Below are 26765 nucleotides of genomic sequence, written 5' to 3'. Positions count from 1 at the left end.
CACAAGCTCTTGCAGTGCTCCCACCACCCCGCTGTGCTGTTCACCCACCTGCTCAGCCACCAAAGGCCAGCCAGCACCATCCTCCGGTGCCTTGGGGATCCTCTCCATCCTCGGGGTGTCCCCCCACAGCCACAGCACCCCCAGAGCCCCCAGGCAGCTCCCTGGGGTGCAGCACGGCCACGCTGCTGCCACCCTTCAGCAGCTCAGGGATTAATGCTGAGATAAGGGTGGGAGACACGGCCAGGGGCAAAGAGAGACCGGAGAGGGAGAGGGGAGACCTGGAGAGCAACGAGGGAGGTGCAGAGGGCACAGAGGGCAAATATGGGAGAGAGAGGGCAAAGAGACAGAGAGACACTGGGGCCAGCTGAGAGTGACACTGGGAGGGAGCAGAGAGCAGGGACAGGAGAGGGATGGCAAAGAAGCACAGAGAGAGGACAGAGGGAGGGCAGAGGGAGCAGGGACAGGAGAGCAAAGAGGAGCAGAGATGGGGGAATGAGGCAGCAGAGAGGCAGTCAGAGGGAGCAAAGATGGGTGAGGGAGAGAATTCAGAGCTAACACACACACAGAGGGCACAGAGAGGGAGCTGAGAGGCAGAGAACAAGCAGAGCAGAGTCCATGACATCCTGTTACCCACCTTCTGAGGAAAAGGAACCAGATGCCCTCCTCTGCTCCAGAACCCAAATCTCCTCTGCTCCTTCTGCCCCACATCCCAGCCCACCCCATGGCAAACCTGCCAGACCCACATCCAGCCACAACCCGTGCCCTCAGCTCTGCTGTGCCCCTGCCTGGCACCCCAAAACTCCCTGTCCATCCCTCCCAGGGACTCTTGGCAGCCTTGGTGTCCTCCAGGCCCTGCTGCTGCTCACCCCCATCACACAGGAGCCGGTGCTTACGAAGGATTACAACACTTTTTATTCCCACGCAGCCGTTTCACAGAGTACAAACACAAGACAAGACACCAACACAGCCCCCCCAACACCCACCAGCACCCCAAGGCTGCTCCCCACTCTTTCACCAGCACCCCAATGCTGCCCTGGGCCCACAGACCCCAACCCTGCTCTGATCCTCAACCCCTGCGCACCATGCAAACATGGCAGAGAATTTCATCCCTCCTTCCTCTGATTTTATTCCTGCCCACCAGAAAGCACCTCTTTCCAATTATTGGCACCAGCTTGTCACCACCACAGCACAATGCCAAGATTTCCAGGCCCCCATGGATGAGTTTGGCTCTCTGAACCAAACCTCAGCACCATCTCTGCTCCGGAGAGCCAGAGGGTGACATGTTCCCAAGATGTCACAACACCCAGAGATAGCAATGCACTGCTCTGTGCCCCAACACCTACCTCTGCTTGAGTCTGTGAGCTCATTAGACCCTGGTGGCAGCTCTCAAGGACAGTGGAGATGTGAGGGGACAGCACGTGCTCCACACACTAACACTGGTGTGGGCCACCTCACCACCCCACAAAGGAGGGCCTGGGGAAAAGCTGCAAAACCCCTCCTTGAGTCCACATCAACGATGGAAAGCTGTGAAAAAAACCCTCAAACCCCAGTCCCACATCGCTGCTGGCAAACGTCAACATCCTCCTCTTCCTCCAGCCGTCGCTGGCCGCACGTCACCGCCGACTCCGCGTCCCTCCTCTCTCAGGTGACATCCCTCGGCCTCCTGGCAGCCTGGCCGGGCGGGCAGCGGCGTGGCCATGGCAGGGGGGGCTGTCTCCTACCCTACAAAGACTCAGGCTGGCGCGAGAACAGTTTTTGGCTGGGCGGCGGGGCCGCGCCTACGAGGTCAGGGGCCGCAGGGCCGAGCGCAGCCACAGCCACAGCTGGGCCGCCAGCAGCAGGGTCACTCGGGCACGGTGCTCCCCCGAAGAGCTAGAGGCTGCCAACACAACGAGATCCACGTGAGATGAGGCTCTGAGTGCCTCCCTGCCCCAGATGCCCCCTAAAATAGTGCCAGGCTGGTGCCCACCCAAGTGCTCCCCCGAAGAGCTGGAGGCTGCCAACACAACGAGATCCACGTGAGATGAAGCTCTGAGTGCCTCCCTGCCAGATGCCCCCCAAATCCTGCCAGGCTGGTGCCCACCCAAGTGCTCCCCTGAAGAACAGGAGGCTGCCAACACAAGATCCATGTGAACTGAGGCTCTGAGTGCCTCCCTGCTAGATGCCAGGCTGGTGCCCACCCAAGTGGTGCCCTGAAGAGCTGGAGGCTGCCAACACAACAAGATCCACATCAGCTGGGGCTCTGGTACATACACAGTGTGTGTCTCTTTCCCAGATGCCCCTCAAATCATGCCAGGCTGGTGCCCACCCAAGTGCTCTACTGAAGAACAGGAGGCTGCCAACGCAACAAGATCCACGAGAGATGAAGCTCTGAGTGCCTCCCTGCCAGATGCCCCCCAAATCCTGCCAGGCGGGTGCCCACCCAAGTGCTCCCCTGAAGAGCTGGAGGCTGCCAATGCAACAGGATCTATGTGAGATGAAGTTATTTTGTTTAACTTTAAGGAAAATGAGCATTTTTTGAATTTTTTTTTCCCTTAGCCAGAGGATGAAGATCCCATGGGATGCACAGTGCCAGCAGTGCCCTCACAGCCCTCAGGTGACAGGGACAGGGCACATCTGGCTCCCTGCCCTCCACACCCCTTCTGTGTGTGACACCCCACACATCCCAGCCCCTTTCCCCACACTGCTCACCCCACAGCCCCGTTTTGGGGGTGGCAGTGCCCTGCTGTGCCCACCCTGATCCCGATACTTGCCCCTGCAGCTCTTGCCGTCCCCTTGCAGTGTCCCGGTCACACAGCTGCACAAGGGCCCGTCCGCCTGGCTCGTGCAGATCTGCTCACAGCCTCCGTTGTCCTCGCACCAGTCTGATCCTGGGCACAAACAGCAAAGGGGGACACCTGAGCCATGCTCCCACTCCCTGATCCTTGGCTCCCCGAGGCTGGGATGGCAGACAGACCCCCCAGCTTTCCATGGGGTTCCACACTTACTCTTCCTCCTGATAGGTCCCACTGAGAGGATCTGCTCCTTGGACTCCTCGCCGAAGGCACTGGCCATCCTCGTGTGCTGAGGGCAGTTCTGTGTGGGGATAAACAGCACCTCTGTCACCCTCTGCCTCACCCAGGCCCCCTCTGTGCCCCTCCAGCTGCTCCAGCTCCCAGAGAGGCCCTGCAACCAGGCTCAGAGAGCACAGGCCCTGTCACAGACATCTTTTATGGAAAATCCTTTCCTTAGGATTTTTCCTTCTGAGAAGCTGGGAGGCCTCAGGAACAAAATGTAACCAATGGTTATCTGCTGCTGTGGAATGCAACAGGTGCATCTGTGATTGGTCTCATGTGGTTGTTTCTTATTAATGGCCAATCACAGTCAGCTGGCTCGGACAGAGAGTCCAAGCCACAAGCTTTTGTTATCATTCTTTCCTATTCTATTCTTAGCCAGCCTTCTGATAAAATCCTTTCTTCTTTTAGTATAGTTTCAATATAATGTATATCATAAAATAATAAATCAAGCCTTCTGAAACACGGAGCCAGATCCTCATCTCTTCCCTCATCCTCAGACCCCTGTGAACACGGTCACAAGGTCCCAGGGTGACCTGCCTGTGACAGAGCATCTCCTCCCCATGCCCAGAGGGACACACAACCCTCCCATCTCACCCCTGGGGCTACATCTCTGGTCACCTCTCCAATGCCACACCAGCAGGGCTCACTGCGTGCTGGAAGATCCCTCCAAATGAAGCATCCCCTCCCTCTGCACTGGCCCCACTCACGATTTTGCAGGAGTATTTCTCGGAGTCGCAGAGGGACACGGCGCAGTGCAGGTGAACCTCGTCGTAGTCCCCGATGAACTTGAAGACGGTGACGTGGAAGCGACACGTCAGGGACACCCCGTTCTCCTCGATGCCAATGGTGTTGTCCTTCATATTTTGGCACCTGTGCAAAGCAATGGTGCTCAGCACCACCCTCCTGTGACCCTCCCTGTCCCCATAAAGCCCTCACCCCATGTCCCACAGTGGGGTGCTTAAATCCTGCCATGGCTTGTCTGGACAAGGGCATCACGTCCTGCCTCTATCACCTCTCTCTGGCACTTCCAACTTCCCAAAATACCTGTGCATGATCCATATGCCCCTGTCTCCTGCACTTGGGTGTTGTCCACAGCATCATGGACACAAGGAAGGAGCTTCTCTCTGCACCTGGTACTCTGTCACATGTAGGTGTCCACACCAAGCAAATTAACTCCTGCTCTAGCAACACTGCTCCTCACTCTCTCCAGATTTTGATCAACCATCCCATTGGCCTCAAGGTCCTTGTCCCAGCTGATGCCACCACCCTTCCAGACACCATGAAAACCACTGGGGCTCGTGGCAGCTCACCCTCCCTCGATGATGAAGTAGCGCAGTTTGTCGTTGCTGTCCCGCGAGGGGGTGGCGTAGCACTTGTTCAGCATCAGGATCAGGTGGTTGGAGTCGGCCCCCACCACAAAGACCCCCACGTAGAGCACGTCCCGGGTGGTGAGCACCACCTCGCCCTGCCTGTACGGGTGCTTGTAGGACGAGTTCTTGTACAGGGCCATCTTGGTGGTGAAGCTCCCTTCCTGTGTCGGCACCGTCAGGTTGATCACGCTAACGATGACAAAGAAACACAGGCTCAGTTGGTGGAAAGGTTTTGAACCCCCAAATTGTTGCCTGGCTTCAGACCCAGTACTGCCTCACCCATCTGTGTAACAGGCCCTGCTCCTACCTGAGCATTGGCCGCACAACTGAGTCCAGGGAGATCTTGATGTCCAGCTCATAGGCACAGGAGAACTCCACATTGATGGTCCTGTCCCGGGTGATGATGTTGCCCGTGTTGTTGGCACTCTCTATCCACACTGTGTTCTTGTACACTATGTGAGTGCTGTTGGACTGCAGAGGGAGCACAGGGCACTGCTTAATGCCAGCTGTCCCTGCTCCCCTGCTCCCAATGAGCACCTCTAAATGAGCTGAGTGACAAGGGACCTGCTGCCCCTCCACCTCTGACCAGAAATGGTGGGGCTTGGAATTGCATCCCTACTCTACAAAACCCTCCTGTGTTCTCCTTGACCCCCAGCCCATTAAAGCACCTCCCAGGCACCACTTGCACTGCCCTGCCCCAACCCTGGAGCTGAGCTGGACTGCAGTGGGCTGTCCCACACTCCCAGCCCTGTGTGCCCCGTGTCCCAGCTCACCTGCACCAGGTTGCCACAGTTGCCTTTGGTGTTGTTGATCTGGAAGGAGATGAAGTCCTCCCCTTCGATGCCAGGGCAGTGACGGTCGTTGACCCGCACGCCCTCCCGCTCAAAGCCCAGCTGGAACAGCTTGCACTTTGAAATGGACACCTCCATCTGGGCAGCCTTGCAGGTCACCTCCGCATCAATGATGTCGTGGGTGGCTGGAGGAGAAGATGACACAACTTCAGATCTCCACAAATGACCCCTTGGCACTTCTTTCCTCCACCAGAAATGAGCTGGGATCATCTCCTGTGCTGTGCTCTGCCCATCCTACACCCCTGCTGCTCAAAGTGCTCCGAAACCAGAGATGCCCATAATCTGCACCCTAGAAAAGCTGTTCCCTGCTCTCTCCTCTCCTCCATGGTCAGGAAAACCCATCTTGGCAGAGGTCACAGCCCTCAGCACGTCCCTTCCCAAAGCCCTTGTAGCATAATGGCCCGAGGGGGAGCTCGGCACTGACCCCACAGCCAGGAGCAGAGCACTCACTGTTCCCACAGGACCAGGAGCAGAGCACTCACTGTTCCCATGGGGCCAGGAGCAGAGCACTCACTGTTCCCACAGGACCAGGAGCAGAGCACTCACTGTTCCCACAGGGCCAGAGCACTCACTGTTCCCATAGGGCCAGGAGCAGGGCACTCACTGTTCCCATGGGGCCAGAGCACTCACTGTTCCCACAGGGCCAGAGCACTCACTGTTCCCATAGGGCCAGGAGCAGGGCACTCACTGTTCCCATGGGGCCAGAGCACTCACTGTTCCCACAGGGCCAGAGCACTCACTGTTCCCATAGGGCCAGGAGCAGAGCACTCACTGTTCCCATGGGGCCAGGAGCAGAGCACTCACTGTTCCCATAGGGCCAGGAGCAGGGCACTCACTGTTCCCATAGGGCCAGGAGCAGGGCACTCACTGTTCCCATGGGGCCAGGAGCAGGGCACTCACTGTTCCCATAGGGCCAGGAGCAGGGCACTCACTGTTCCCATAGGGCCAGGAGCAGGGCACTCACTGTTCCCATGGGGCCAGGAGCAGAGCACTCACTGTTCCCATAGGGCCAGGAGCAGAGCACTCACTGTTCCCACAGGGCCAGAGCACTCACTGTTCCCATAGGGCCAGGAGCAGGGCACTCACTGTTCCCATAGGACCAGGAGCAGGGCACTCACTGTTCCCATGGGGCCAGGAGCAGAGCACTCACTGTTCCCACAGGACCAGGAGCAGAGCACTCACTGTTCCCACAGGGCCAGAGCACTCACTGTTCCCATAGGGCCAGGAGCAGAGCACTCACTGTTCCCATGGGGCCAGGAGCAGGGCACTCACTGTTCCCATAGGGCCAGGAGCAGAGCACTCACTGTTCCCATAAGGCCAGCAGCAGGGCACTCACTGTTCCCATAGGGCGGGGGCTCGATGCAGCCGCACAGCTCCCCGCCGTTGTCCAGCTCGCAGGTGCGGTTGGGGCAGTCAGCGCCCACGCAGGGATCTTCCACCACTCCTGCTAAACAGCACAAGACACAGCACAAACACAACTTTAAACCTCAGACCGTGGGGCTGACACCTCTAGCCCCTCTCCCCAGTGGGACATGGCTCCCCTCGAGCCGAGCAGCCCCAGTTCTCTTACAGCAATTCTCCTTCTCGATCCAGTCGGTGCCCAGGATGCCGAAGGTCCTGCAGGCCTCCCCATAGGCAGCCAGCGAGCCGCACAGCTGGACCTTCTTGTGGTTGTAGCAGCCATCCAGAAAGCAGGACTCATAAAAAGGCAGGGGATCCAGGAGGCCGTAGCAGGGCTGGAAGAAGCCTTTCATGTCGGTCAGCTTCAGGCAGAAGTTGTCACTCTGCAGCTCCTGGATCTGGACGTTGTCGCAGGAGGCGGCGTACTGCGAGTACTGCAGCTCGTTGCAGCTGTGGGCACCGGACACGTGGTGGGGGCTCCTTTCATGGCCAGCCCTGCTCCCATTCCCGCTCCCACCTGGCGGGGAAGGGCTGGCTGTGCACTCACCTCTTCTGCATGCCGTTGGTTTTCCAGCTCTGCGCCAGCACCACGCTGCTGACGGCTGGCTTGCCGCGCAGCGTGGCGTAGTCGTCGGTGATGTCGCCGTTGAAGTTGCCGCAGAGGCCGCACACCTTGTTCTGCAGCCGCTCCCCCAGGATGATCTTGATGACGTTGAAGCCGTTGTAGCGGATCTGGATGTCGGGGCTGGAGTCGATGACCAGGAAGCCCTCCTGGCTGAAGATCTTGGTGGACAGCCCCGTGACGAAGGGGATGCTCACGAGGCTTCCGTTCACCTATTGTGAGAAAAGGACACAGAGCTGACATCCCTCCCATATCCTCTGCCTACAGATGTGGGCATGTGTTGGGGAAGATGAAACAGGAAAGCCTTATCAATATGATTGTCTGGCAAAAGATTTTGAGAATATGGAAACCATAAGCAAGATTGAAATGAAAGCAAGCTTTGAGATACCTCAGTTACTGAACAACTGGAAAACAATGGTGTGACCAGCTGAAGGTGATCCCCTTTTGATGGAACAACACCCTCTGCTTGCAGACAGCTCCAAGGGTCAGAGCAGACCCTACAGCTTGGCAGAAGGATCCCAAAGAGGAGTTTTTAGGGTTTAAAATGTAGCACAGTATGGTAATGTAATGATTCTTACAGGCTGTATGTAAATGCTATAGGATTTGTATATTGTACTAGATTGGTTAGTGAGAATCAGAATATTCAACACAGAAGAAGATCTATGGTATTGGAATGGGAACCTCGCTCTCTCGTCCTCTCTACCCCTCTCTTCTCTCGGGCCTGCTCTGAGCTGTGGCTGGCAGCTCCCAGCAGGGCCCTGCACCCAGGCCTTTTGCAATAAACCCCAAGTTCCACGACCTGGCTGCAGAGATCTCTCATGTCTGTCTGTCCCGACCATCGTACCCTCCAACACTCCTACAGGCATGAGCCACTCAAAAGATTCCACAGCTGCTTCCCACTACCGCAGCTGTGAAGACATTGACAGTAGTCTGGAGTCCTTGTGGAGACCATTGTGCAGCCTGGACTGCCACCCACCATCCCCTCCCAGCCCGTGACGAGACCCCACCTTGACAGTGTTCCTGTCGCTGATGAGGATCTGCTCCTCATTGATGTAGAAGTACACGGGGGAGATGATGGTGAGGTTGGGCGAGGACCACTTGTCGAAGTTGATGATGAGCTGGAAGGAGAAGTCGGGCAGCTTCTGGCAGATGGTGGAGAGCACGAAGGCACAGTTGGCGGGGAAGCGCAGGAAGGCGCCGTCGAAGGTGCGGAAGACGCCGCCGCCGGCCGCCAGGCAGAAGGAGCTGCGGGTGCTGAAGCAGCCGCGGACGCCGTTGCGCAGCCCGCACTCCTCGTCGGACTTGCAGTGCCGCGGGTCGCACTGGATGAGGTTGCGCCGGAAGCAGCGGCAGCGCCGCGTGCAGTCCCCGCTCCAGAAGAGCTGCTTGGGCTGAAAGAGGGACCCGTCAGTGGCTGCTCTGTCAGCCCAGAGGGGGCCCGGGACAGGGTTTGCACCCCTCTGTCACACAAAAAGCAAGAGCAGGAAACGAGGGTAGAGGACACGCTGGTGTCTTGAACCTGCCTTGAAAAATCTTTGCTACCCACACTCAGGTTTGCACTGCCACCAAAACCTCCCTCACCTCTTGTGCACACACAAAGCCACAGTGCTTAATACCCTCCCCTTGGCTTCTTTCTTGCATTCTGCCAGCCACAAACTCATCTCAAGGAAGCCCATTTGACAGAACCCCAATACTGGCTCCTCAGGGAGCACAGGCACCCTGCACAGAACAGTTTCACCGGCACAAAATACAAATCACTATGATATGACCAGTGCTATCAGCACATCACTCTGTGGCTTCAAACTCCTCAGTGACATCCAGTAGCTACGCAAAAGCAAATTTCACGTGAAACACTAAATCAATGATGTGTGAATACCTACCACAATGTGATCATAAAATACTGGACTTTGGCACTCATCCAGCAGTCTTCCCAGTTGCCACCTTCTCTCCATCCCACCTCCACCAGCTCCTTTCTGTGCTTGACACCCAGGCCACGTTCACCCAACAACTGCATGATGTTTTTTTGCATAGAAAATCTCCCTGTGCAGCACACCAAGGAAGGACGTCCCTCTCCTCTCTAGCCCTGCTACCAGCCCAGCCCGTCATCCCCACTCAAACTCTGCCCAGCAATATCATCCAGAGAGAGGGATCAGACCGCAAGGGCTGCGTACCTCGTAGTATTTGCCATCAGAGTAGCAGCCACAGTTGTGGGGCAGGATGCAGCTCTTGCCATTGAGGACATAGCCAGGGTCACACTGGCAGCCCTCCACGCAGTAGTGGCTGCAGTCGCTCTTCAGCCGGATGGCAGCACATCGGGGCTGGCACAGGGACACACAGCTCTCGTAGTGGCTGTTGGGGGGACAGCTGACAGCTGAGCAGGGGACAAAACAGGCACGGATTAGCTCCATGGACACCACCAGCCTGGCTCCCCACCAGGGACTGATTCAGACCTGTCATGCATGGTGCCAGTCTGCGGCCTCACCACCCTGTGAGAGAGGGGCCTCTGAGCCATGAGCTTGCTTGTTAGAAGGGAAAACGACACAAATTTAATTTTCAGTCTCATTAGCAAGGACAATTACTTCCCATTTGATTTGCCAGACAGATTGGCTGCCAGGGATGCGTGCGGTGCCCATCCTCAGGAGCCTGATTGAACAGCACATCGTCATCCTATTGACAAGGGGCTGCAGCTTCATTAGAGCAACATGCACTGCTGGCACTGAGGCTGACTGAAATAATTCCTGGTTAGCAGTGGGGGATGGCTGATGCCTTCTGAGCTCAGAGCTTTCCATTTTCCATCCCTGTCCCTTCTGAGCTTCAGGCTTTCCATTTTACATCCCTATACCTTCCGAGCTTGAGTCTCCCCCTTTCCATCCATGTCCTCTCTGAGCCTGAGGTTTACCCTTGTGCATCCCTGTTCCTTCTGAGCTCGGGGCTTTCCATTTTCCATCCCTGTCCCTTCTGAGCCTGAGGCTTCCCCTTTTCATCCTTGTCCTTTCTGAGCTTGGGTCTTTCTATTTTCCATCCATGTCCCTTCTGAGCCTGAGGTTTACCCTTTTCCATCCCTATCCCTTCTGAGCTTGGGGCTTTCCATTTTCCATCCCTGTCCCTTCTGAGCTTGGGGCTTTCCATTTTCCATCCCTGTCCCTTCTAACCTTGAGACTTCCCCTTTTCCATCCCTGCTCCTGCTGTACCACATGCAGTTTGTGACAACTCCAGGAGAATACGGTGTCCCAGAGTTCACCCAGCAAGCCTGGGAGGGATTGGCTGCCAGGCCATTGGCCTCCCCCTCCCTGGCACCCCAGGAAAAGAAGGACCTGGAGGCAGGGTGGCACTTACAGCACGAGGTGAAGTTCCTCCAGCCAGTGATGGCAATGCCCTGAGTCTGGCACGTGCTGGCGTAGTTCTGCAGCCAGCTGCAGGCTGTCTGCATGGCCCCCCCATCAACACAGGTGTCAAAGAGACAGTTCTTGTAGAAGAAGCCGGGGTTGATCTTGCTGTGGCACTTGGCAAAGACACCACTCTGGCTGGGGATGAGGCTGCAGAGCTGCTGGGGCTTCCAGAACCCTTCCACCTTGCCGCAGGCCGGGCAGCGGTCGCCGCAGCCCACGCGGCAGAACGCGTCCCGCTTGGCCCAGCTCTGCACAAAGTCACTGATGCTGCTGGCCAGTGTCCCCCCTGCAGCCACCAGGTCGTCCTCGGGGTTGCCGTTGTAGCGGCCACAGAGGCCGTAGGTGAGGTTCTGGAAGCCCCGTGGGATGGTGACAGACAGGAAGGTCTTCCAGTCGTACACCACCTTCAGCCCGAAGTCGGTCTCCACCACGATGTGGAAACCGAAGGCGAAGATGTTCACTTTGCCCTGGCCCAGCTTCAGGGGCAGGTAGAGACGCTCGTCGTTGATCTGCAGGGAGGGAGCAAGGCACACTGTGAGAGGGAGTCGTGGTGGGAGCTTCCACAGAAGGACACAAATGAGGGCAGCTCGGCCCTCAAAAATTCCCAATTTTTACACACAGATGATAAAGAACACTTCTGTCAACCCCCAAAATTCCCCTCTTTGGAGGTGAATGAACCCCCAGATTTCACCTCTTTGGAGGGGACAAGACATTAAATAAAAAAATTTTCCTCTTTACAGGACAAGACATAAAATACACTCATGAGAAATCCCTTACCAGTGTCATGCTGCTTCCCCCCTCAATTTTACACACAGATCATGAAAAGCACCTCCGTCAACCCCCAAAATTCCCTGCTGACCTCACCTCCACAGCCAAAACAAAAATCCTTTACAAAAGTTGTGCCTGGCAGCATACTAGGATGAGCCCAAGTCATGATCTGACCCCTAGAAAACCTTGTAAGCCCTAAGGCCTCATGTCTAGGGTTTTACTCCTGCAGAAATAATCACAGCCCTCACAGTCCAGCACTCACCAGCACAGTGTATTTGTAGGCACGGTGGATGACAATCCTGTAATTGAAGACCTCCACTTCCACCTGCTTCACCCACAGGGCCAGAGAGGTGTCCCGATCCTCGTTCTTGGCTGTGACGGTGAACGCTGGGAACGTGTCCGAGCGCTCCACCCTGGGCCGGGAGATGCTGGTGACCAGCACCAGCTCACAGCTGCTCTGGAAGTCGAAGGAGTATCCATCAAAAGTCAGGTAGTGCCCGTAGCCCGAGATGATGCAGGAGGCGTCGGTGCGCACGTGGCAGTAGTAGAGGCCGTTCTCCTCCAGGCAGTACTCGTCGTCCTTGCAGGACACGTTCTCGCAGTACACGCTGTTGTCCGAGCCGTTGCAGTAGCACAGGAAGTGGCAGGAGATGTCCATCCAGAAGGTCTGGTTGGTGGCCAGCTGCCGGCCCTCGAAGTTGCAGCCGCACTCGCGGCGCGGGATGCAGCGGGTGCCGCGCAGGGCGAAGCCCTCGTCGCACTGGCAGCCCTCCGAGCAGGTGTCCCTGCACACGGGGCCCGAGGCCAGGCTCTCGCAGGTCTCCACGCAGCTCATGCACTCCTCAAAGTGGCTGTTCTCCGGGCAGGCGAGAGCTGCAGGGTTGGCAAACACAGAGCCTGAACCCCCAGCTCCGACAGCACGGGGTGAGGAACAGGTGAAAAGTGGGTGGTGATGGATTTGGGGAAAAGGGGAAACAGTGCCAGCGCCTTGTGGCCACTGGCTCATCCCATTCCCTTTGCAACCCTTTCTCCCCTCACATCTCAACCCTGTCCTGCAATGTGCAAAACATCACCTCCTCCTGTTATTTCCCAAACAAACACCTCTGAGGCAGAGACAGGCACAGCCTTCCCACCATCTACTGCCACACTTGGGATTTGTCACATTTGCTTATGAGTTATGAGGCAAGTTTACAGCGACAGCTAAAATTCAGTGTTATTCAAATTATCCTCTGGTGGTGGCATACAGCACCACCAGACACCATCTGCAGCTCCAGAACGCTCCTACAGTGCCCCATAAAACTTCTGCTGCCTCCTGAAATACCACCCTGAAACTGCTTCCCTGGGAAATCTCTCTCTGCTGGCACCAGAAACCGCTGCCTGTGATTCCAGCATCCCACACGAAAAGCTGCTCTGCCCACAGATCCCCACCAAAACGACTCTGCCTGAGTTTGGTGGGTTCCAACATCCCTTCTCCCCACCATGGGTGATGAAGAGCTTTGGTGGACTCACGGCAGAAGCTGTGGCTCCTCCACTGGCCGATGTCCACATCAGCGTTCTTGCAGGCGCTGGCGTAGCGTGCCACCGAGTCACACAGCTCCGACACGTTGCCCCCGCTCTGGCACAGGCGGAAGAGGCACGTCCTGTAGTAGGCCGAGACGTTGACCACGCTGTGACACTCCAGGAAGGAGCTGTTGGTGGGGTCGTTGATGATGCCGCAGCTGGAGCGGCTCCTGTAGGACTTGAGCAGCTCCGAGTCGTTGTTGCAAGCCATGAGCAGGTCCCCGCACTCGCCGTTGCAGAACTCGTCGAAGGTGATCCAGCTCTCCAGGAAGAGCTCCAGGTTGTCGGTGAACTTGCCCTTGGGCAGCCAGAACTCGTCGGTGGCGTTGTCGTTGAAGAGGCCGCAGAGGCCCGCGGTGCAGTTGAAGTAGGAGGTGGACAGGCGGATCTCCAGGAGCCCAGAGTCGTAGTAGCTGATGGCCAGGAGCCCCTCAGACTCCATCACAGTGCTGTTGTCAGTCCGGTAGATTTCCAGGCGCCCAGAGGGGTGGAAATAGGGCAGCTCCACATCGTAACCGTTCACCTACAGGGAACAAGGTGGAGAGGCTTCAGGGAGGGTGATGTGGCTTTGTCCAACCACGCTGTGCACATTAAACACATCCTGACCCTGACCCTCCCTCCAAGACCCAGAGCCTCCTCTGAGCGAGGGCATAGAGCTGTATCTTTGGGTTTTCCCCACAAAAAGCAATGTTTCTTCCAGGGGAAAAGCAAGTTGCAGGAGAAGGAGGAGGCAGGAAAGGCTCCTCAGCAAACAGAAGGAGCAGTGCTGTGGCAACAACTTCACAGGCACCCAAAGGTGCCTCCACATGATGGCTCAAGTGTGGTGTCCACAGCCACAGACCCATAATCTCCACTGGATCACACCACAAGCCACCACCTCCCACCCTGTCCCTGGGCAGCACCTTTACCTTTATGTCTGACAGCCTGGTGCCTCCAATCTTCACGTCTTGGCCGGCAGCCTGGACTCGCACGACACGCGGCCCGTTGGGAGCAGAGCCGACCTTCTTCTGGTTGATGTCCACCTCGATGAAGTCTGGCCTCTCTGGGCAGGTCTTGAGCAGCGTGTAGGACTGCTCCAGCAGGTAGGGGAAGGTGATGCCATCAAAGGTCTGCAGCACCTGGTCCTGCCCCACCAAACACACGGTCTCCCGCTTTGGGTAGCAGCCCCGGTAGCCGTTCTCGATGGTGCAGATCTCTCCCTCGGGGCAGGTGGTGTTGAAGCAGCTGGCCTCCCCTCCAGGCTGGCAGCGGCAGTGCACGGTGCAGTCTGGGGATGCCCAGAAGAACTCCCCGACGGGGTAGTAGCGGCCGTTGACGTCGCAGCCGCAGCCCTGGACGGGGACGCAGCGGTCGGCGCTGAGCACGTGGCCCTCGGGGCACTCGCAGCTCTCGGTGCAGGGCGAGGCGCAGGCCAGAGGGGCTGTGAGGTCTGAGCAGGTGGCAGGGCAGCTGCTGGCACACACCGAGTACTGGCTGAGCTCCGGGCACTGCACGGCCGCCGCTGTGGGCGCAGAGGGGTGACAAACAGAGGGATGTGTTACGGCATGATTAAGGGCCAGCTGCCACCTTCTCACTGAGATAACACAGAGTGACCCATGGATCCCTCGGGGGTAGGAATGCGACCCCCATTTCCTGTCACAGACATCTTTTATGAAAAATTCTTTCCTTAGGATTTTTCCTCCTGAGAAGCTGGGAGGCCTCAGGAACAAAATGTAAACATTGATTATCTATTGCTGTGGAATGCAGCAGGTGGATCTTTGATTGGCCCATGGTGGTTTTTTCTTATTAATGTCAAATCACAGTCAGCTGGCTTGGACAGAGAGCCTGAGCCACAAGCCTTTGTTGTAATTCCTTCTTATTCTATTCTCAGCCAGCCTTCTGAGGAAATCCTTTCTTCTGTTCTTTTAGTATAGTTTTAATATAATATATATCATAAAATAATAAATCAAGCCTTCTGAAACATGGAGTCAGATCCTCATCTCTTCCCTCATCCTCAGACCCCTGTGAACACGGTCACAATTTCCCACCCAGGTCTCCCTGGCCAGTCCTGAGCTTCTTCAAAATAGCCCCAGAACCACTGAGTTACCCACAGCTGTTTAAGGTGACTGACCAACCAGTGCCCCTTCCAGTCCAGCCTCCAACCCTCCTCATGGCAGCTGATGACCTCCAGAGCAACGTGGAGCTCCCACCTGATGCCTGACTTGTGCCACACTTTTGCCAGAGCACGGGTGTGATGCCATGGAGAGGAGGTACCAATCAGTTCTCTCCCAACTCCCTCTGCTCCAGACAATCCCCTCCCTTGGATTTCCTCCCCCTCCTGTCACCACTCCTGGGCACACAGGCAAGCCCCTGGCAAACACTCACCGCATCCCGTCTGGCTCCTCCACTCTCCCACCGAGATGCCCAGGGCCTGGCACACGGTGGCATACGCCTGGATGGCCTGGCACAGTCCAGTGCCGTTGTCCTTGGCGCTGCAGAGGTCGTAGACACAGCTGTGGATGAAGGCAGTGGGGTCCAGGACAGAGCCACACTCCCAGAGGGGGCCCCCGCTCTTGTTGATGAAGCCGCAGTACTCGGGGCTGAAGTAGAGCGCCTCGGTGGCGGGGTCGCAGAGGCTGCAGTTCTCCAGGCAGCCCGTGGAGCACCTGCGCTCGGGGTGCGGCACCTGCCAGCTCTCCCCCAGCTCTGGCACGGACGTGGCCACCCTCCCATCCGAGCGCAGCACGTCGTCCTCGGGGTCTTTGTTGTAGTTGCCGCACAGCCCACACGTGGCGTTGATGTACGAGCCCGGCACGGACACGGAGGCGTAGTGCTGCCCATCGTAGGTCACCAGCAGGCCAAAGTCAGTCTCCAGGGCAGTGGACAGCCCGCTTTGGTAGACCTTGATTGCGCCCAGGTCCAAGGAGACGGGCAGGGACACCATCAGGTCGTCCACCTGCGGGGACAACACCCGATGGCTGAGCCAGGGACAGCAGAGCCCTCGTGCTGGGACAGGGACAGGACAGCTGTCTGTGGGGTCTTGTGTGACCATGTTTACAGGGGTCTTGGGATGAGAGAAGAGATGAGGATTTGACTCTATGCTTCAGAAGGCTTGATTTATTATTTTATGATATATATTACATTAAAACTGAACTAAAAGAATAGAAGAAAGGATTTCATCAGAAGGCTGGCTAAGAATAGAATAGGAAAGAATGATAACAAAGGTTTGTGGCTTGGACTCTCTGTCCGAGCCAACTCAGTTTGATTGGCCTTTAATTAGAAACAACTAACATGGGCCAATCAAAGATCTACTTGCTGCATTCCACAGCAGCAGATAACGATTGTTTACATTTTGTTTTTAAGGCCTCCCAGCTTCTCAAGAGGAAAAATCCTAAGGAAAGGATTTTTCATGAAAAGACATCTGTGACAGTGTTGTAATAGGGACATGCACAGAGGGACAGCCATTGGTAAGTTACAGGCCCTTTGTGTCACCCGTGCCCATTCCCCAGGACACAAGAGGCCCAGAAGTGCCATCCCACACCCTCCAGGCTGCTGCCCTGGCAAGTTCTCCCCTTCCAGCAGAGCCCTTACCTTTGCCTTCCCAAAGCTGCCCCTGGGGAGAACAATCTTGTGCGAGTAGACCTCCACATAAATATCCCTCAGCCAGGAGACGGAGGAGCCGCCTCGGTTCTCATTCTTGGCCTCCACGTTGAAGTAGGGCAGCTGGGAGCCTGGCCAGCACTGCCTGGCGAGGAGGTAGGAGCAGGAACCCTGGAAGTGAAAGAGGAAGCCGTCGAAGGTGTGGTAATGTGGATCTCCGAACACCACGCAGGTGCTGCTCTCCACCGGCACGCACTGGAAGAATTTGCTCTTCGTCTCACACGCCTCGAAGGGGCCACAGGCCATGTCCTGGCAGAGGATCTCATTGTTGAAGTCCAGGCAGCGGCACTTGGTGGTGCAGTTGGCGTTGTCCCAAAAGATCTCCCCTTGGCGGAGAAACTGTCCTAGAAAGACAGAAAGGGGAAAACCCACACTACATCACCTCTTGAAACAGAAACAGGCTCTGAGCCACCCTCGGGGCCTGCTGCTCCTGTGGTGGAGACACCACCACCGTGTCCTGCTGCTGGGCTTCTCAGCTGCTTTCTTTGTGCAAACTCCCAGCAAGAGCCGCTCAGCAAATCCCAAGTTTCATTTCTAACGTGTGGTGCATCCTCTTTGAGTCCTGCCCACGCCACGAGTCCCTGGAATGCTGTGAGTGCTGTCACAAATCCGGGGTCAGTGCTGGAGAATTTGCAGGTTATTCCACACATTTTGGTCACCCACCACTCTGGTTCTTTTTCAGTGTCGCAGGGCACACAAGGCATTTGTGCTGTTTTCCCAAAGGAAAAACCCCACTTGGAGGCAGTTTCCAACATTTTTGCTCCACTTGCACCATCCTCCAGCTTTGCTTTCACTTCCACAGTTCCCTTGTGCTGGTTAAAAAGTCACTCTGCCATCAGCAGCCCCAGGAGCAATTTACTCCCATTCAGGAAGAGCTTGTAGTAGTTACTACACCAAAGAGCTGTTGATAAGCAACTTCACCCCACACAGGAGCCCCAGCTGAGTGCTGAGTGATCTCACAGCCCCAGAAGGGAGCGGGTTTGGCTGGTGAGAGACAGGAGAGGCAGGAGGAAGGCAGGAGAACAAGGATGGCAAGTCCCCCGTGAGGGTTTCTCTCCCCTCCATCTGGACATTTTTCACACTCCCCCAGCGTGTGGCTTCTGCCGTGCTCTGCCTGAGTTTACCTCTCCTAAACTTTTTGTTCTCTTCCCTGCCTCCTACCAAAAAAAAAAAAAAAAAAAATCAAGCTGTTTTCTGCTTCCCTGCAACAAATGTCTCCTCTTGGCAAGGCCCACGCTCCAACCATCCTGGTGTGGGGAATTTGGGAAGGAGGTGTCATTGGGATCCAACACCTCGTGCTGCATCTCCTCTCGTGGAGGGAAATCAGACATTCACCGTGAAATTTAAATCCAGTGGTGGGATCTACTCGCACTCCTCTTGTCACCTGCAGAGCTGGGACTGGTTTCCAGCTTCTCTGCAAAGTCCAGCCTTTCTTTCCCCAGCAGCTGGGAAATGCTGGAGCAGCTGGTCCCAAAACTCTGCTGGAGCTACAAGAGCCTTGGGATCTCGTGGACCTCGAGTAGTCCTAAACTAGGACACAAAGAAGCCACATTTCTCCAGTGTCTGCCAGCAAATGACAACCCTCTCTTGCTGGAAAGACTCCTGGAGCACAGTGCATGCTCCTGACAGTTTTATTTGTCAAATGGAAATGCAATAATTTTTCAGCAGCAGAGCCCCTGTGCATCGATTAATCCCTTTATGGCCCCGCACTGTCAGTGACAGGCAAAGACCCTGTAACTGCTGCAGACACATGGCATTTGTCCTGCCTGCAAAACCTGCTGCTTCTCATGCACAAACAAGGGAAATGGCGCAAGATCAGCTTCCCTAATTTATGGGCAAGAGGAAATTGCTGTCCCCAGGTCTTTCCTGTTGCCACCAATTATCGCAGGAACTCGGAGATGTGCAAGGACTGAACCCTCTCTTCTGTTTCTGTCCCTGCTGCAGCTCATGGGGACGCCCTGGCAAAAGCACAGATCATGCAGCACCCCAACAGCATCACCTTTTGCTACACTGCACCCCAAAATGTGGGGACAAGCAATGCCATTTCTCCCTTACCTCTCAGGCTGCAGCCATTGGCCGGGTCTATTTCTCTGCCATCTATTTTGAAAGCCCAGCGCCCAGGGATGTTCACGTTGGTTGTTTCCTCAATATTGACAATGTCTGGGGTTCTGGAGCCTGGCATGCTGAAAAAGTTGGTGAGATTTCCACCATTGAAGCCAGCCTAAAGCAGAGAGAGAGCGAATTCCATCACTCACCTTGGGAAAGTAATTCTGCATTTCCTCACTTCTCTGTTCCCCCTGAGTGCATCTTCTTTACTTTTAACAGCTCTTTCTGGAGATTTCTGTTTTCAGGTTGTCTAAATTTCTGTTTTCAGGTTGTCTGGATGTGAATGAAAAGCTAAACAGGCACTACAAGCAGAAGGGAAGTATATTCACAGATTTATGTTTGTATAGATACATATGTATGTACACACAGATCTAAGGGTGTGCGAACTGAGGGGCCAAAATAAAGTGGGGGAGCAATACAGGGAGAGATGAATGAGGAAGCAATGTGGGGGTACAGGATTCCTGCATTCCTTATGCAGCAATGTCCCCTTCCTCAGGCAGAGGGACTGGCTCTGGCACTGCTGCCACCACCAGATTTTGGAGTGTTCACCCCAGCAGCTGAGTGCAAGGCCAGTGCTGGGGATGCTGAGGGACTCAGTGGCCTGAGGGAGCAGGGATGCTTTGGAAAAGCCACAGGCAGCCATCAGAAGCTCATCAAGGATGGGGATACAGGAGCAGGAGCCTCACCTGAGCCATCACCCCGCCGAGCCCAGTGAGGGGATCCCCTCCGCTGGCGGTGCCCGTGGTCCAGCTGATCTCGTGGTAGTTGAACAGGGCAAAGGAGGACACCCCATCTGTGATCAGGACAGCCTGGAACGTGTTCACCTGTGGGAAACCACGGCCACCTTCGCTGGGGGCACTGCTCTCCTCCTGCCCTCCTGCCACAGTGAGGTCTGGCTCAGGGCGAGCCTCACCGTGAGGAGCAGGAGTGGAATTAGACCCAAAATTCCCAAAATTGCTGCCACAGCTCCAGCAGCTCCCATTCTGCTCCTTCCTCCACCTTGGGAGCATGTGAGGACCACCTCTGATCCAAGGGAACACCAATAGATGGCAGCATGAGAACAAGCTGACAGGATTTGGTGCTGTGATCTGTTATCTCCCATTACCCTGTCTCAGCTCCATTCCTGCATTATCTCTGCCAGGTTCCCTTCCACACTCACGTCCTACAACGCTGCTGAGGGTGGATTACATCCGAGCCAGCCATGTATATCCTGCACTTTGCTGCCTGCCAAATCCCCTCCCCACTGCTAAATCCTCTGCTCGTGTCCCTCCCTTCACTTGAAATGACTCTGCATTTCCAGCCCCACCAACTCCAGCCAGGAGCCAGGTGGACAGAGCCCACCTTCCCTTTTAGGGCTGTGCAGGAGGACAGAAGCAGCTCCTTCTCTTGAGACATCCCCTCCATCCCTGCAGATCCAGCAGCAGGGAGCTCAGTCAGCCCCTTCTCTCAGCTCCCTGCATTTCCCTGTCCTTCCCATCCCCGCCCTGGGAGCCGCTCCTCAGGCCTCTGAACAAGCAGGATTTTACTAAATGTGGGCTGTCTATATTTTAATTAATGCAGAGCAACCCTTTGAGCCTGGCTATGTGGGCACTGCACACTGGCGAGGAAACTGCAGCCACAGAAACAATTCCCAGGTGATTGGGAAAGCCCACAGACCCAAACATCTCCCACTGGGCTTTATCCTGCATTATCTCAGGAGTTGAGAGCAGTTGGTCGCTGCTGGAGGAAGGGGAGGGCTGGGGGTCACTTGGCACTATGTCCCATCCCCATGGAGCAAACCCACTGCTCTGAGGGTGATCTCAGGAGCTCTGGAGCAAACCCACTGCTCTGAGGGTGATCTCAGGAGCTCTGGAGCAAACCCACTGCTCTGAGGGTGATCTCAGGAGCTCTGGAGCAAACCCACTGCTCTGAGGATGCCCCAGAGGGGAGCCCAGGGCTGCCTGCACGCCACAGGGATGTCACTGCCAGGGAAACGAGGCCCCTGCCAGCAGAACTCGGGAACTCGGAGGCGAAGCAGCTCTGGGAGCTGTCAGGAGAGACAGAGAGAGAGGGAGAGGTGTGGGCAGAGCTGCCTCTGAGCATCTGCAAATGGCACAGTTCACACCAGGGCAGGGAGTGCAGCAGAGCCACTTCCACTCCTCATCCTTTCCCTGAGATTCTCTCTCCCACTCCTGGTTTCCTCTTGCTCACCTCTGCCAAGCCTTGTGCAGCGCTGGGAGATCACAAACCTGTCACACACAAAGGCAGTGCCACTTGGAGAGTGCCACAGCAGCTTTTGCATGCTCAGGAGCCTCCGGGAGGGTGGCAGGAGGAGAATCTCACACCTGGCTCTCCTCATGAACAACACTTCCATCAACCCCCAAAATCCCCCTCTTTGGAGGCCACGGAGCACTCTCTCTGTCCAGCCCTCAGAAAATGAACCCGTTTTCTCAGGTGTCATCTCCAGGCAGCAACTGCAGCGTCCCTGAGGCCACATTCCCAAATTTCCTGCAGTTTTTCTGCATTGCGATGAAATTCCTGCTTAAGTTGCATGGTGCTACTCCCCGTGCCAACCCCGAGCCCTGGCTGCTGCTGAGCAGGGAGGCTGCTCTAAAGCAAAATAAATTGCATTGTGTTGCAAATGTAATTCTTCAGGCAATACACGAATCTCTATATTGCTTGCTGTCTGAAAATATATATATATATATAAAAATACATATATATATGTGGGGTTTTTCTGCAAGTGCTGCCAGGACTGGCAAAAAAAAATATGCATGAAATCTCAAGCTTCTCTAACAAATGGAAAAGAGCTGAAGTGTTTATCAGAGCCAACTCCTTGAGACAGGAGAAGCTGGGTTTTGGCACTCACAGCACACAGGCTAATCCTGAGCAAGCCAGACAAGAGCTGGATCCCTCATTTGCTGCTCAAGGATGAGGTTTGGGGCAGCCTGGTCTAGAGGAAAGTGTCCCTGGCCATGGCAGGGGGTGGAATGAGGTGATCTTTTCCCACCCAAACCACTCTGATTCCATCTGCACCCCTACCAGCAGTCCAGCACGAGCCTCCCGACATCAGCTGCAGTCACAGCTCACAAATTCACCAGATATTTAAAAGCTGTCCATGCCCTGACAAACATCCCATTGCCATCCCCCTCCTGTGAGCTGCAGCTCGCACATTTGTGGCCATGTGATGTGGCCAAGTCATTAGTGTGGCTCTGATCAGCGTGATCAATCTCCCATGCAGGCAGGGAGCTGCTATCAGAAACAGCTGAATTTGTATGCAAGAAATGCGTTGTGATGGAGCCAAAAAGTCCTAATTGGTGTCAGAGCCTTGCTTGGATCCTGCAAACACTGAGGAGGAGATGCTTTCCCTGGGGATCTCAAAGCAGGGAGAGAGGCTCAGGGGAGAGAATGAAAAATCCCTTCTGCCCAGAAGGGAACTGGGGAGCAGGAACACAAAGTGTCTCACTCAATTTTACACACAGATGATGAAGAACACTTCCATCAACCCCCAAAATTCCCCTCTTTAGAGGGGACAAGACATAAAATAAAAAATTTTGCTCTTTAGAGGAGACAAGACACAAAAACCACTCATGAAACGTCCCTTACCAGTGTCATGCCGCTTCCCCTGTAGAACGTCACCTCCTCAGTTTTACACACATATGAAGAAAAACACTTCCATCAACCCCCAAAATTCCCCTCTTTGGAGGTGAATGAACCCCCAAATTTCACCTCTTTGAAGGGAACAAGACATAAAAAATACCCCTCCCCTCTTTACAGGACAAGACATAAAAAGCACCCATGAGAAGCCCCTCACTGGTGTCGTGCTGCTTCCCCCATAGAAGGTCACCTCCTCAATTTTATACACAGATGATGAAGAACACCTCCATCAACCCCCAAAATGCCCAAAATTCACCTCTTTGGAGAGGACAAGACATAAAATAAAAAAAAATTCTTCTCTTTACAGGACAAGACATAAATATATCCATGAGAAGTCCCTCACCAGCGTCGTGCTGTTCCCCCCATAGAACGTCACCTCCTCCTTTTTACACACAGATGAAGAAGAACACCTCCATCAACCCCCAAAATTCCCCTCTTTGGAGGTGAATGAACCCCCAGAATTCCCTTCTTTGGAGGGAACAAGCCATAAAATAAAATAACTCCCCTCTTTACAGGACAAGACATACAATACACCCATGAGAAGCTCCTTACCAGTGTTATGCCACTTCCCCTGTAGAACATCACCTCTTCAATTTTTTACACAGATGATGAAGAACACCTCCAAAATTTAACCCCCAAAATTCACCTCTTTGGAGGGGACAAGACATGAAATAAAAAATCTCCCCTCTTTACAGGACAAGACATAAAATCCACCCACGAGAAGCCCCTCACCGGCGTCGTGCTACTTCCCCCATAGAAGGTCACCTCCTCAATTTTACACACAGATCATGAAGAACATCTCCATCAACCCCCAAAATTCCCCTCTTTGGAGGTGAATGAACCCCCAGAATTACCCATTTTGGAGGGAACAAGACACAGAACAAAAATTCCCCTCTTTAGAGGACAAGACATGATATACACCCACGCGCAGCCCCTCACCGGCGTCGTGCTGCTCCCCCCGTAGAAGGTGACCTCCTCCCAGGTGACGATGAAGAGCCAGCGGGCGGAGAAGGAGGCCATGTCCCTGAAGTGCCGGCGGATGTCCCTGGAGGCCCTGAGGAGCAGCTCTGGCTCCGTGCTCTCCCTGTAGAAGATCTCCCCGCGGATGCCGTTGTGCACGTCGGCCCAGAAGGGCGCCACGAAGGCGCGGCCGTCCGTCAGCGGGAAGGCCTCGGGCGTGAACTGGCTGACCAGGGCGTTGAAGGAGATCACTCCATTGTTGTTGACCTGCGTGGAGACCCCCACGGTGTCTGAGCAAGGGTGGTTTGGCAGAATAAGGCAGCACAGAGAGGTTGGTTTGGCGGGAAGTGTGAACCCAAAACTTTTCTCCCCATACATGGACAGAGCATGAGCAACCTGAGCATGATTCAGCTTCATCCAACCCACGGTGGCCAAGAGTTGGTGCAGGAAGCCCCAAAACCCTGAAAATTCTTCAAAATAAAGTTCTGCAGGAGACTGCACCCAAATCTGCTGAGGGATTGCTCAATTTTTGGGATTACTCAGCTCTGAAGCACTGAGGGATCTGGATGATGGTGACACGGGTGGCTGCATGGAAAAATCTGCCTTTGTCATCTGTGACAGATCCTGGGGCTCCTCAAGAGGTGGTTTGGCAGAATAAATCAGCACAGAGAGGTTGGTTTGGTGGGAAGGGTGGGGAGAGAGGGTTTGGGTTCATACACGGACAGAGGGTGAGCAGCCCGAGCATGATTCAGCTTCATCCAACCCATGGTGGGCAAGAGTTGGTGCAGGAAGCCCCAAAACCCTGAAAATTCTTCAAAATAGGGTTCTGCAGGGGAGTCACCAATCAGAGCAGGATGGCATCCAAATCTACTGAGGGATCGCTCAATTTTTGGGATTACTCAGCCCTGCAGCACTCAGGGACATGGATGATGGTGCAGGTGGCTGCATGGATAAAACTGCCTTTGGCTTTGTCACCTGTGACAGATCCTGGGGCTCCCCAAGAGCAGGGAGGTGCCCCCTCAGCCTCCCCAGGGTCTGCTGAAGATGCTCCGCAAATCAACATTTTTGCAAAGGATGGACAGCAAATGGCACTGCTGCCTTGGGTGCTGGAATCCCCACCAGAGAAGGGTTTGGAATGGGATTCTGCTCTCCCAGTGCTGCTGTGCACGAACACCAGCTGGAGGAGGGATGAATCTTTGCCTCTCTTCTGATCCCACAAAACCACAAAATCTGGGATGTGGCACAGCCAGACTGATTTAGGCCCTGTCTGAGGTTTGGGTGAGCTCAGGTGACACCAACCCAGCCCTGGTGTCCCCACAGCCAGGTTTGCTGTGCCATCACCTGGGAGCAGCAGCAGCAGCAGGCTGGCCTTGCCTGGGGCCCCACAAACCTGCTGCCCCTTCTCCCCCCTGCAGGTCCTGCATGTTCTTGTTTCTTGTCATGGAGCAGGAATAATGTCCCTTGTGTCAGGCCCTTCGCTTTGCTGTGCCATTTAATCACCCACAAAGAAAATTTATTGCCTTTTAGATTCCTTTCCTATGAACATTATCCCATTAAATATACCTTTGACTTTCTTAATCATAAAACCTATCAGTTCATGAAATCTAAGAACTTGTCAGGCAGCTGCTAATAAATCTTCCAGTTCCTGGTGACAGGCAGAGCATGTTTAAAATGCAGCCAATAATGGCAAGGGAAAGGATGAAGGGAAGGATCTGCTTTCTCCACTCACATAAATGCTTCTGTATGGGACTCCAAAAAAGATGAATGGCACAGAGATCTTGATTTCAGGGGAGCTGCCATCATCCACTTTGGGGGTTTTGGTGTCGTTCTGCCAGTATGGGTACAGGCTTGCCATGGTGTGAGCTGGAAGGAGAGGGAGAAGAGAGGAGGGTCAGGACAGTCCTGATTTCAGAGAGGCTACAGAAAACAGCACCAAACCCAAAAATCAGCAGCCAAAGGAGAAATCAGCACCAAACCACAACATCATCGAGCCAGGGCAGAGCTGCTGGCTGTGGGGCTGGCTTTAGGCCAGGCTCAGGAGGAAAAGCATCACCCAGGTTACTCAGAGCACACCAAAGTGACCACAGGCTGCACCCTGAGTAAGTTTTGTCTTCCCTGGAACTGTGACCAAGTCAAACCCCCCAAGTCTTGGCTGCACGGGAGGACAGTGGGCCCACACCCTGTCACAGACATCTTTTATGAAAAATCCTTTCCTTAGGATTTTTCCTCCTGAGAAGCTGAGAGGCCTCAGAAACAAAATGTAAACAATGGTTATCTGCTGCTGTGGAATGCAACAGGTGCATCTGTGATTGGCCTCATGTGGTTGTTTCTAATTAATGGCCAATCACAGTCAGCTGGCTCGAGCTCTCTGTCTGAGCCACAAACCTTTGTTAGCATTTCTTTCTATTCTATTCTTAGCCAGCCTTCTGGTGAAACCTTTTCTTCTATTCTTTTAGTACAGTTTTAATGTAATATATATCATAAAATAATGAATCAGCCTTCTGAAACATGGAGTCAGATCCTCGTCTCTCCCCTCATCCTCAGACCCCTGTGAACACGGTCACAATGCCCTGCTCCAGGATGGGCAGGACAGGCTGTTCCACATGTCAGGTGTTCAGAGGGGCAAGCAGCCCCAGTTCCAGCCCCCAGAGCCACGTTCCTGGCAGTGCCCACCTTGTTCCTGGCAGTGCCCACCTTCCCCCTGCCCGGCTCACAGCCTGAGGGGTCACGGCTGCTCCCAGAAGATGGTTTTTGACACATTTCAGCCGGCTGCTTTTCTACCAGCCTAAAATCCATCGGCTTGAGGTACAAGCAGCCTCTTCTGGCCCCAGGGAACATTTCCCTTCTTGTCCCAGGGCACATTTCTTCTTGTCCCAGCCACACTTCTGCTGTCATTTCATGTCCTGCTCCTCCAGGTCTGCAGACATTCCTCAATTCCTCTTTAGCTCTATTAGTGCCACACTACCAGACCTGCTCAGCAGCCCTAACACAGACATTTCCCAAACTCCTGCCTCCTCTGGAATGCTCCAGGTGCACACATAACCATAAAAAATTACAAACACAAGCAGCCCTCAGGATTGTCAGTCCCTCCCTCCCCATGGGGACCACTCAGGTCACTCTGGTTCTTGTCCTTGCTCCAGCCAAGGAGCTGGGGATGTTTCTCAAACCCCCTGGGATTGTTCCCCAAACCCTCTGGGATGGTTTCCAAACCCTCTGCAGTAATTTTCCAAACCCTCCGGGGTGTTTCCCAAGCCCAATGGGGTCATTTTCCAAGCCCTCTGTGGTCTCTGGGCACAGCCCAGCTGGGGAATATTTTAATATTTTCCTGCTGGGAGATACTCACCTCTCTGCTGTGCTGTAATCACCAAAAGGGCCACCCAGGCTCCCAGAAATGATCTCTTGTTCAT

The 26765-nt window shown here is 54.8% G+C and overlaps 1 protein-coding gene across 1 annotated transcript; it reads right to left on the bottom strand.

Moving 5' to 3' along the window:
* Window positions 1-1778: 1778 nt before the first annotated feature.
* TECTA (tectorin alpha) lies at window positions 1779-26765 on the bottom strand. Its single transcript, XM_054291523.1, has 23 exons — window positions 26702-26765; window positions 25088-25221; window positions 23338-23625; window positions 19449-19586; window positions 18712-18877; window positions 16588-17000; window positions 15382-15952; window positions 13926-14518; window positions 12967-13540; window positions 11720-12330; window positions 10637-11198; window positions 9472-9671; window positions 8308-8691; window positions 7226-7512; window positions 6848-7128; window positions 6614-6724; window positions 5200-5402; window positions 4734-4897; window positions 4367-4615; window positions 3764-3926; window positions 2988-3075; window positions 2754-2870; window positions 1779-1879 (listed from the first exon to the last, which is right to left on the bottom strand). The coding sequence occupies exons 1-23, from the start codon at window positions 26763-26765 to the stop codon at window positions 1779-1781; spliced, it is 6462 nt and encodes a 2153-aa protein (XP_054147498.1).

The sequence above is a fragment of the Melozone crissalis genome, unplaced genomic scaffold (genome assembly GCF_028551555.1).
Source record: "Melozone crissalis strain CALT ecotype California unplaced genomic scaffold, PUWL_Pcris_2 ptg000092l_1, whole genome shotgun sequence".
Classification (NCBI taxonomy): domain Eukaryota; kingdom Metazoa; phylum Chordata; class Aves; order Passeriformes; family Passerellidae; genus Melozone; species Melozone crissalis.
The sequence above is the reverse complement of the archived record's forward strand: the minus strand, read 5'-3'. Positions and strand labels throughout refer to the sequence as shown.